General features: G+C 46.7%; 1 protein-coding gene across 1 annotated transcript in view; it reads right to left on the bottom strand.

The window, feature by feature from the left end:
- Window positions 1-12,071, bottom strand: part of NRXN2 (neurexin 2) — a 1,120,399-nt gene that overhangs the window by 763,004 nt on the left and 345,324 nt on the right. The window contains 1 exon segment of the mRNA XM_029612675.1: window positions 9,312-9,473. Within this exon segment, the coding sequence (XP_029468535.1) occupies window positions 9,312-9,473 (162 nt within the window).

Here is a 12,071-nt window from a genome sequence, read left to right as displayed (position 1 = left end):
CAATTAGTGGAGCACTTGCGGATTCCCACTACCACTATGAAGTCCCTGCTACTCCTATCTTCAATTCATGGAGAGCCCTTGCCGGGTGAAGTAACCCAGCTCACCGAACCAGTATGTCTGCGGACTGGTGCTCTCCATTCTGAAACTATCTCCTTCTTTGTTTAAGAGAAGGCCATGCACCCTATAGTGCTGGGGCTACCGTGGTTGCAGCAGCATATGCCTCAATTCAATTGGACTACTCTGGAGCTTTCACGATGGGGCCCAGATTGTCATGGTAATTGCCTGATGGAGGTCACTCCTATACCCTGCATGCCAACTACCCCAGTGATGCTGGGGTTTCCGCCTCTATATGCATCGTTCCAAGATGTTTTTTCTAAAGTAGGTGCAGATGTACTACCGCCTCACAGATCCTATGACTGCGCTATTAATCTGAAGTCGAACACTGAACCACCCAAGGGACGGGTGTACCCTCTCTCTGTGGCAGAGAATAAAGCAATGTCCGAATATATTCAGGAAAATCTTCAAAAAGGCTTCATAAAACCTTCCAAGTCTCCTGCTGGTGCAGGCTTCTTCTTTGTGGGGAAGAAGGACGGAACATTACGTCCCTGTATAGATTACCCGCTACCTCTCATCTCAGAGCTATTTGACAGACTACAAGGAGCCAAGATCTTTTCCAAGCTTGATCTTAAAGGAGCCTACAACTTACTTCGCATTCACGCAGGTGATGAATGGAAGGCGGCCTTCAACACCCGGGACGGTCACTTTGAATATTTAGCAATGCACTTTGGCCTGTGCAACATCCTGGCTGTCTTTCAAAATTTAATGAACGACATTTTCAGAGATCTCCTCTACAAATGTGTCATCATTTACTTAGATGACATCTTGATTTTCTCCCAAGACATGACCACTCATCTGGAGGATGTCAAAAGAGTGCTGCAAAGGCTCCGTGAGAACCATCTTTACGCTAAGTTGTCTAAGTGTGAATTTCACAAGGAATCAGTGCCTTTCCTGGGCTACATTGTTTCCAACCATGGGTTCCAGATGGATCCACAGAAGCTGAAGAGCATAAAGAAATGGGCTCAACCCATGGGTCTGAAGGCTCTCAGACATTTCTTAAGTTTCACCAACTATTATAGGTCTTTCATCAAGAACTACTCCTCGCTCACTGCTCCACTCACAGCGATGAAGAAGAAAGGTGCCAATGTTGCTAATTGGTCTACGGAGGCTATATCTGCATTCCAGAAATTAAAAGATGCCTTCTCGAGCAAGCTGTGTCTCCGACACCCGAATCCCACTAAGCCCTTCATCACTGAGGTCAATGCCTCAGACATTGACGTAGGGACCGTGCTAAGCCAAGCCGTGGATTCCAAGGCCTTACATCCATGCTCATTCTTCTCTCCAGCAGAGAAAAATTACGGAATAGGAGATAAAGAGCACCTGGCAATAAATATGGCATTAGAGGAGTGGCGCCCTTGACTTGAAGGAGCGCAACATCAAGTCACAGTCTTTACAGACCATAAGAATTTGTAGTACCTCTGCCACGCACAGCACCTAAACCTTAGGCAAGCGAGATGGTCTCTGTTTTTAAACAGATTCGACTTTGTATGAAAATACCGCCCTGGAGAAAAAACATCAGAGCAGATGCCTTATCTCGCTCATTCCTCTCTGAGGATATCCCAGAGGAACCACAACACATCATTGACCCCAACAGAGTCATTTTGGCAGCTACTCATTCAGTACCTGCAGGTAAAACCATCGTACCCCAGTACCTCAGGATAAAGCTGTTAGCATGGGCTCACTACTCTAAACTGGCTGGACACCCTGGTCAATGCAGAACTCTGTCTAAACTACAAAAGTTTTACTGGTGGCCCACCATGAAGGAAGACACATTCTCCTATGCTGCTTCCTGCGCAAATTGTGCCAGACAGAAGACGCCACCCGGTCGTCCTTGGGGTCTACTCCAACCCTTACCAGTACCAGACGAGCCATGGACACACATTGCCACAGACTTTGTGGTGGATTTACCACTCTCAGGAGGAAACAACATGATTTGGGTACCTGTAGATCTGTTCTCAAAGATGGCTCACTTTGTGGCTCTCCCTGGTTTACCCAGAGCTATGGAGCTTACCAAGCTCTTCATCATGCACATCTTCCGCCTACACGGCATGCCTAAGCACATAGTCTCCGATCGCGGAATCCAATTCACAGCTAAATTCTGAAAGGCGTTGTGCAAGAAGTTTGACATTTCTCTCGACTTTTCTCAGCATACCATCCTCAATCTAACAGGCAAACAGAGAGGATGAACAGGACACTAAAGCAGTTCATTCGTGCCTACGTGAACACTAGCCAGAATGATTGGACAGAACTGTTGCCCTGGGCTGAATTTTCCATCAACTCTCATCCAGCAACATCCACTGGATCAACACCATTCGAAATGATTTACAGATGACTACCATTGCCACCACTGCCACTTCCACTGTCCATGTCTTCCCCGGCAGCTCAATCTACTGCCAAAGATATTTAACAACTATGGACTCAGACCAAAGCGTTGCTTCTCAAAGCAGGACTTCAAGCTAAGAAAGGATACGATGTTCACCACTGCAAGGCTCCAGATTTCCAGCCTGGTGACAAAGTCTGGCTATCCACTAAGCACTTAAGACTTAAAATACTTTCAGCTCGCTTCGCTCCCCCACTTCGTTGGACCTTTTCCCATTCTCCGATGATTAGGCAATCTCACCTATAGTCTGAAGCTGCCATCTACATTGAAGATTCATAATGCATTCCATGTCTCACTATTGAAGCCATTGATCCTTACTGAGTTCTCTAACAAGACACCTGAACCTACACCAATAGATGCAGAAGAAGACATCGAGTACAAGGTAGATGCTGTCCTTGACATAAGAAAAAGAGGCAGAGTATGGGAATACCTCCTGTCATGGGAGGGTTATGGACCTGAAGATAACTCTTGGACACCTTTGGCTAATATACTGGATAAAGAGATGCTACAAGATTTCCACAAGATGCATCCTCAGAAACCAAGACCTGGTAGGAAGTCCGGAGGACGCCCTTTGAAGGGGGGTACTGTTGTGTCCGTCGGTTCTAGATGACTTTGCCCCGTTTGCCTCACCTTGTTCACGGCTCCTCCCACTTCCCTTAGGAAAATGGCTGCCACTGCGTCTACAAGCCAACCTCTCCAGCATTCCTGGAATGGCTATGGTGCTGCCTCCTGCCATGCTCCTCCCAAGTACCTACTAGGGTGCGCACACGCATGCCACCCACGTCTTTATTCCAGCATTGGCACGAACCTCGGGGGTGTTCCCCTCTACTGACGTCACGCCATCCGGGTATATAGCCTGTACTAAGTTGCTAGCTCGTTGAGTTAGCAAAGGATTGGTTTCGGCCGTCTAAGCTACTCTGTCACTTCCGTGCTGCTGCTGGAAGCTCTCCCTCTGCCCTTCGGGATATTGCTAACCTGGGTACCTGCTCCTCGGGGGCCATCTGCTTTATTTCAGGTGCCTTACAGGGATCAGGTACTCGCTCCTTGAGGGCCTGCTCTCCCTGCCTCGGTGCCGTTAGCAACTTCTTCAACCTGGAGGAATCACATACCAACAGCAACCATCTAGTGAGTAATCTAACTCTCAGTCTATCTCATCCACATAGTGAGGGCAAAGGTAGCGCCGGCGCCATTTTGAATATTGGCAATACAGCGCGAGTGCAGGAGGTCGCTCCCAGACCCCCGCTGGACTTTTGGCAAGTCTTGTGGGGGTCAGGAGGCCCCCCCAAGCTGGCCAAAAGTCCCTGGGGGTCCAGCGGAGGTCCGGGAGCGATCTCCTGCACTTGTGACGTCGGGTGACAGGAACCAAAATGGCGCCGGCGCTACCTTTGCCCTGTCATATGGTAAGGGCAAAGGGCCACCGGCACCATTTCTATTAACGCAGCCGTGGCCCGAGAGCGGGAGATCACGCCGGGACCCCCCCCCCCACTGGACCCCAGGTAATTTAAAACATTTGGGGGGGGTTCGGGAGGTGGGGGATTTGTTTTAAAGGGTCGGGGTGGGTTTTAGGGTTGTTTTGGTGTGCCGGTTTTCCCGCCCTCCCCCCTCCCCCGATTTACGATTTTTTGACGATAAATCGGGGGAATTGCTATTGTATCGCAGCTCTAACGATTTTTGACGATTTAAAATATATCTGACGATTGTTTTAAATCATCAAAAAACGATTCACATCCCTACCCAAATCTGCTCCTCTTCACAAAGGCCCGCTGATGCTGATGGCACTGAGTGGGAGCTTGAGACTGCAGTCATAGCTTTAGTTGTGGCCAGCTCCGGGGCACTCTGCCGGATGTGTTGATTCTTCACATTGATCATGTCTCTTAGGCACTCTTCTCTGCATCACAGCCAGCATCACGCTCAACTCCTGACCTGAGATGAATCTGGAAACTTGCCAGACTTGTATAAGTGGGAAGGAAAGTCATCTTACTTCAATTTCCTGAGCCAAGAGTTCTTTGATGCCTCGCTCTAGGACAAGGAGCAGTCCACTACACCTTTAACTGGGTCTCCATTTTCCAGGTGCAATGTTGTTGCATCTGGAGGGATATCCTCCACAATTGTAGTAGTTGGTAATCTTGATCGAGACCCAAGCAGCAATAACAAACTGAATGAGAATCTGTGGTGGATATTTGGCGCCAATGCAGGCCTTGAAGCTGCTCACAGCAGTCTTTTTGGTCCCAGACTTCTCCATTTCACACACTATTTTTTTTTTTTTTTTGCAGAAATGAGAAGTTATATTGAGAGGCTGCTGAGGCAGTGGCTTGAAAAAGAACAATGCAATGAGGCAGAACAATTAGGCCAATAATAAAAAAAGGGCCAGAAATCAAATTCTAGAGAGAGAGACTGGGAACACAACTATGCAGTGGCTCAGATGAAGCAAGACTAAGAGGCTCACAAGACAGTGTGTGCAAGCAGGAACCCCTGCACATGCTCACTAAAGTCTGTATTGTGCTCTGAGAGCTAGATCCATGTCAGTGCCTTCAGATGGCATCACCCCACGTGTTATGGCTAATTCATGCTTACTTGACAGAGAATTAATTTTACACAGATTTTACCACAATGCGAACATTACCCTCTTTAAGTCCACATGCTGTAAAGATACAGTTGTCCTGGGCCAGTCATTAAGACCAATTATAAATGAAGACGTAACAGAAGTAATATGGGTGGGGGAGGGGAAATTAAATCTTGAAGACTAGCTGTATATTAACAAGAAAGTCACAAATGGTATCTTGAATCCACAAAAACAGATACATACACTCAGTCCATACACACAAAGAGACACACACAGACATATGCACAAGATACAGACACACATGCAAAGTATATATACAGATTCCACGGATGGACATAAAACGGACACAAATCATGCACTCGCACAAGGAGGCAATGCAAGGTACTGATACCAGAAAAGGATACAAAACCAGATACAGATTCCACACACAGGTACAGAGACATGAGTATAGACACTGCAGAGGTACACACAAAATCTGCAGACACACAAATCTTTGTGACTGGAGTCGGTTAAACATTTAGCTTTGATAAGCAACAGCAGCAGTGAGCTGGTGGAGCATTAATCCTGACGTTCATCATGGCAACAGGTAAAGGCTGACCTGCCGCATGCCAACAACTTCGATCCTGGGTGGGGGTGAGAGGGCCATTAGTGAAAGTGACAGAGAAAGATGACAGGGATCCAGATGGAAATCTATAAGACTATTTCTTCGTTCTACTTAGCAATCTCTGTGTGTCTTGGTGAAAGACAGGGGCACGAATCCGCAAGAGACAGGATCGAGATGGGGGAGGGAGGAATTTGTCTTTCTCTGGGAGGGCTTTAAAAAATAAAATAAATTAATAAACAAGGAAAAAAGAGAAGCAGCAAGGAAAAGGATCAATTTTTAATTTGGTTCTCTGGATGGTAAAGCAGGCGTGTCAGAAAAGGGGTGGCATCCCATTAATTAGAAGGACGGCAAGGGATGAGCACTGGGGAGAGCCAAGGTCATGGGGAGAAAGAGAAAGAGGATAGGACTGAGGAGCGAAGATTAAAGAATGAAGAGGCTGCTGTAGACCAACTCCTGATATGGAAGGATGTCTCTCCTCACCTCTTAGACATCAACTGCTCTATAAACTAAATAAGTGCTTCAAGAGCTCCTTTGTGGCATATAATAGAAGTTAATAAGCACTGTGAGGAATGTCTTTTATGGTATACAATGGATGTTAACAAGCTACTTGAGAAACATCTCCTATGGGGTATGACACGTTAATAGTTGCTGAAAAGGATTTCTCTTATGGCATATAATAGATATTAAAAGGTGCTGAGAGAGTTGTCTCTTATGGAATATAATCTCACTATATAGAAAAGGCAACTGTGTGGTGTTTGTGTGTGACATTTGTGTTTGTCCCTGCATCTCATGTGCGCATGTGCTCATGGGGAATAGCACGTTAAGTGAAAATGGTGTGCACTATGACAAGCAACACATGCTATTTCTGGATCGAAGCGACTACCATCTCGGATGTCTCAAATATTTTGGAGCAAGGCTGCAGTGGAAGGTCAAGTTGTGGTGTCTTCATGGCAACCTGATGCAGCAGACACCATAAAACCCAGGGTACCAGATTTGCCAAAATGCATGGCCAGTCCCAAATACCCTTCCCACTGTGTACAGCCAAACTGCAATGTTGGCAAAAGGCGGAAGCAGCAGGCCACAAAATATAAAGAAGCTGCTGTGGTGGCTGGATTGTCCCTCATAGGCTGAAGGAAGGCCTTAACCTCACAGATAAGGGGGTGAGGGGGAAGATGCTCCTGTCATGCTGAGGAGATGGGGGAGACAGAAGAATTTTATGGTTGAGCTGGGGAGGAGGGGAGAGTGCTGGGTTTGAGCTGGGGTTAAGGAGAAGAGGAACACTGCTGGGGATGGGAGAGGGTACTGGGGCCAGGGAGAGTGCTGGGAAGAGTAAGTGCACAGTGAATGAAAGTCTGAGAGACAGGGGTAGTGAGTGTATGCATACATTTGCCTTTTTTGCCCCTCCTTTTTGAGGGCCCTTCTATTAATAGAAGTTCATAGATGCTATGAAGATCTCTCTTATGGCATATAATAGACATTAATAGATGCTAGGAGAGATACCTCTTAAAGGATATAACAAAAGTTAATAGAGGTTAAGTACCTGTCCCATTTTCCACCTTTCCTCCCAGATCTAGATTCCTGTACTTAGCACTTTAAGAGTGAAAAGAAAATAAAACACTTCACTCTTTTACTCATTTTTTCTACAATTAGAGCAAGGCTGAGCTTCATGATAATTGCTGCATGGTCCAGATATGAATACCCACTGCTTTGGGAATAACCCCCAAGACATGAACAGAGGAAGCAAAATGCCAGGGCATTATTGCTGCACATTGTTCTCACAGGCCACTATTGTTAAATAATGTTTAACTACATTAATTTAAATCCTCCTCAGGAAGCAGAGGAAGGAGTCACAGAAGCCAGAAAGACTAGAATAGAGGTCAGCAAAGCAAGGAATTTTCCACACCTCTATGAGGCTCCACCACCAGTGCTGAAAAGAAAAAATAAGGCAGCCCAAACCGAAGATACTGCCACCTTACTTGTATCCCATATGGGTAGAGCCGAAGAGAAAAAAAAATGTCATCAGCACCTGCAGGAGAGGGCATCATCGACCTGTGCATGATGACATGATGACATCATTGTGGGTCAATGGTGCTTCCTCCTTCTGCACGGGCCAATGACGCTACATCTTCAGTGCTGCCACATGATTCAAAGACAAGGAAGCATTGGCTTTGGCCCATGTTGCCTTTTTTCCTCTCGTCAGCATCTGCAGTTCTGAGGAGGCATTGTGACTGAAGTTGGGAAGGGAAGGAGGAGGCTACAACTCAGGATGGTGTGTAGCAGGAGTTATGAGGCCATATGGCGGCTATGGCCTACTGGTTAAGTGCCTGAACCTGGGAACGAGTTGCCTCTTCTGCCAAACAGCCTGGAGATGGCTCCTCTGGGAGGAAGAAGCATGCCTGCTAAGTGAGAGAAAGAATGATGTCTGGGAATGGAAGGGAAGAGACAGAGAGTGACTACAAGGGAGGAAGGGGAAACAGAGAGAGAGACATACTGCTGGTGACAAGTACAAAAGAGAGAGACTTCTAGGGATGGGGGTGTGCAAAAGAGAAACAACTGGTGGATGAGGAAGATAGAAACTGCTGAAAACAGGGGAAGAAAGAAACTGACTGCTGGGGATGTGGGATTTGAGGGAGAGGGAGAAAATGTGACTGACTGCTGGGGATAGAGAAGACTAAGAAAGAAAGACACTGACTGCTGGAGATGGGAGTATTTGAGAGTGAATGAGTGACTTCTGAGGATGGAGGAGTTTGAATGAGAGAAAAAAAAAGAGTGACTGACTGCTAGAGGTGACAAAAATTGAGCAATAAAGAGAGATTAACCCCTGAGAATGGTGGAGATTGAGTGGATGAGTGAGTGAGAGAGAGAGAGGCTGTTGGGGATGGAGGAGAGGAGATTATATGAGAGAGACAGTGACTGACTGCTAGGAATGGGAGAGATTGAATGACAGAAAAAGAGAGAGAGTGACTGACTGCTAGGGACAGGGAAGACTCAGTGAAAGAGTGTGTGACAGAGGAGGCAGTTTACATGAGTGCCCCAATTCACAACAAATTTGCAGTTCTCAAAATATTTTGCACAAAGGAAAAAAACACATGAAATGGCTCTTCTGTTTTGAAAGGTTGTAGATCCCTGTACTAGGATAACTGGAATCCAGGGAATAAGATCTAGAAACAGCAGAGGGAGCAGAAGGCAGGTGCACTGGTAGAGGTATGTACGTGTGCGTCAGTATTAGTATAGCAAGAGGTGCTGCAGAGCAGGAGTAAGGTGCATTGGCAGAGTTGTACATGGAAAGGTGGGGTAGGAGAGAGTCCTCTATACTACAATAGCAGAGGATGATGCAAAGTGGCCATATTGGCAAACAGAGAAACATGATGGCAGAAGAAGGCCATATTATCTAGTCTGCCCATCCAAAGCTGTATATAGGAGGAGTCACAGTACTGAAAATGGAGGGGGGTGTTATGAGGCAGGATTAAGGATCATGAGCTGAGCTGTATATCCGAGAGGAAAGGTTTTAGGACTGGGACAGTAAATGCTGCTGCAGGGGAGGAGGGAGGTTTATGAGATAAGCTGCACACGGGGAGGGTTAAGTACTGAAAGAATGAAATATTAAATGCAGGTTAATGTTGTAGAGGAGACTGCAAGACACTCACATCCTTGAGGCACCCCATAAAGTTGTTGCTGACAGGAGATCCAGGCAGGTCTGCAGTGTTAGGACTGCCGCCAATGTAAAAGAAGTCATCCGAGCCCAGCATGGTGTAGTCTTCCTGCGTGTATCCGGTTGAGGTCAGGATCCCATCCACAGAGATTGTGACCTAGACATCAGGTATGAGGAAGGGGAAGGGGACAAGGAAAGAGAAATTAGAGCGGGGACCTGGGTCTGTGACAGGATGCATGGTTGAGGTAGCTAACCCATTTTTATGTCCATTTCTCTTAAGTCATTTCTCTTCTCAGTCAACCTGAGTTCCAAGGGGACAAATGTGTATGCTTGAATGGGGCGAGGGGTGCACAAGATTTGATGCTGGGGGGGAGGAAAGAGACTAGTTGATTACAGACAGGGTAGGACATGGTCTGCTTTGTTTCTGAGCCCCTGTTCCTCCATCCTCCCAGGGAAATCTAGGACTTGTCGTCCCTGTTTGTGTTCAGCATTCTGGCATTTCGTGGAAGCAGGAAGAAGAAGAGGAGGTGGGACTTAGCAAGAACTAATTCCTCAGAGCTGACTGTTCTCCTGAGAAGATGGCAGAGGAAGAAATGGAGATTGCTTATTATTATTAAGAAAAGAGGGAAGGAGAAAGGAGGGAAAGAGAGAAAGAGAGAAAAGCTTAACACAGCCTCCTAGTTCACATACTTAAAGGTGTGGGGGGGGGGGGGGGGGGCTAACAAAAGCATACACTCATCTCACAAGTACAGCCAACTAAAATCCTAAAAGCAACCTGGAAGCAAAACTGAATCCCAGAGCAGGGCCTTGCACCCCAACATAAGTAATCTCAGAGTGTGGTACTGTCCATGGTATCCTGCACATCTCAGGTTCAAGCACTGACCATGATGCCATGTACAGTCTCAGGACTGTGGAGCTGTCCCTGGCACTCTTTGCATTCAAAATACTGGGGAACTGTCCATGATATCCCGCAGTCTCAAGACCGTGGAGCTGTTCACGGGATCCCAGACAGTCTCAGGGCCATGGTGCTGTCCACAGTACCCTGGACAGTCTCACAAATGGAGCACTGATCATGATACCCTGCAGAGCTTTTGGACTGTGAAGTGGTCCATGGCACTCTTTGAAGTTAAAGGACTGTGGAGCTGCCCATGGTATTCTTCCAGGCTCAAAGCTGTGACACTGTCCATGGAACCCTGGACAGTCCCAAGAATTTGGGTGTTGTCCATGGTATCTGCAGGGTCTCAGGGCTGTGTACAGCTTGAGGTATCAAGTAGAGTGACAGCTCCTCCCAGCTGTGGATTTAAAATTATTGAGTTGAACTAAAACATTCCAAGCCCTACTTCAGATTACTTCCTGCATCATGTAATGAGAATCTTCCTGTCAAGTGATGTCTACAGGCTACAGAAATTGGAATTAAGAGATTATTGGGGTCCTCACTGTAAAGCAGTCACCCTTTTCCTCCATCTAGATCTCCAGTCCTGTTGCCTCCATATAGACACTAACATCAACACTCCAAATCTATAGAAAATATGGGAAGCAATTAGGACCATTTTGGGTGTTAGACATGGGATTGGTTTGGCAGGGAAAAGTCCAGCTAAAAAGAACTTCTTCAGGCACTCGGAGGAAAGGGACTCTCAAAGGCTGCTAAGAGGAGAAACATGGAGGAAGAGGAGGAAGAGGAAGAGAGAATGAAAATCACAGAGAAACTTGGCTAACAGCAGGTATGATGGGAACCTCCCCACCCCTCAGACCACCAAGCCTTGTGCTCCAGCTTTGTTACTGGCTTTTGGGTGTGGAATTTTGGGTGGTAGGTAGGATATGGGGACAGGTTTTGAAAAGTTTGTTCATAGGATCAAGGAGCAAATAAGGAATTGTTTCCTCCCTATTTTCTTAGTATGTCCAAACTTGTATACAAGGGTAGCCTTGGTATTAGTTGCACATCAACATGCAAAAATGTGTTAGAGTCAGACAAGGGTAAGGGGTAGAAAGGAGCAGGAGAGAGAGAGTGTGGGAGTACTTTAGACTGTCCATCCGGCTGCTGCCTTTCCCTGCAAGTCCATGAATACTGATGGAAATGCCAAATAACCCAAGTAGATCCAGTCCTGATATTCCTTATTTGCCTTGCCCATTGCACCCTTGGCGTTCTTTCCACATTTATCGCAAGGTTTGAAATGGCTGAAGAAGTTCAGCTGGGAAAACTAGGCCCAGGCCCATCACTCCAGCATGACCAGAATCAGGCAAGCAGCACTGGCTAATTTACACAGCTGAAGCCCAGAAGAAGATCTCCTCCTAATAAGATATCCAATTACTCTGGGTCACATGTAATTGTTCAATTTCCTTTCCAAGATACTCTCATTGTAGGGACTTACTCTCTCCCTACACCTGTATCCCTCACCTCTCCTCATGTCCTCACCACTGTGATACCTTTATTATAAGGCACCCACCCTCTCCCCTCTCCCCACTCCCACAACCCATCTCTCAGTGACACCACTCACCCTCTCTCTACACTCATACCTATCACTCACATCCCCATCTCGCAGTGGCTCCTCCGTTATAAAGCACTGGCATCTCCCTGGTAGAGAGTGGCAACCTAGTGGATACGGCAGTGGGCTGAGAACCAAGAAAGCCAAGTTTGAATCCCACCTCTCCCAACCGTGCTACTTGTGCCCTTAGGTGAGCAACTTCATCCTCCATTGCCTCAGGTGCAAACTGAGAACCTTATTTACTTGGCATTTCTCCCATAGACACAGAATGA

The sequence above is a fragment of the Rhinatrema bivittatum genome, chromosome 8, assembly GCF_901001135.1.
Source record: "Rhinatrema bivittatum chromosome 8, aRhiBiv1.1, whole genome shotgun sequence".
NCBI lineage: Eukaryota > Metazoa > Chordata > Amphibia > Gymnophiona > Rhinatrematidae > Rhinatrema > Rhinatrema bivittatum.
The sequence above is the reverse complement of the archived record's forward strand: the minus strand, read 5'-3'. Positions and strand labels throughout refer to the sequence as shown.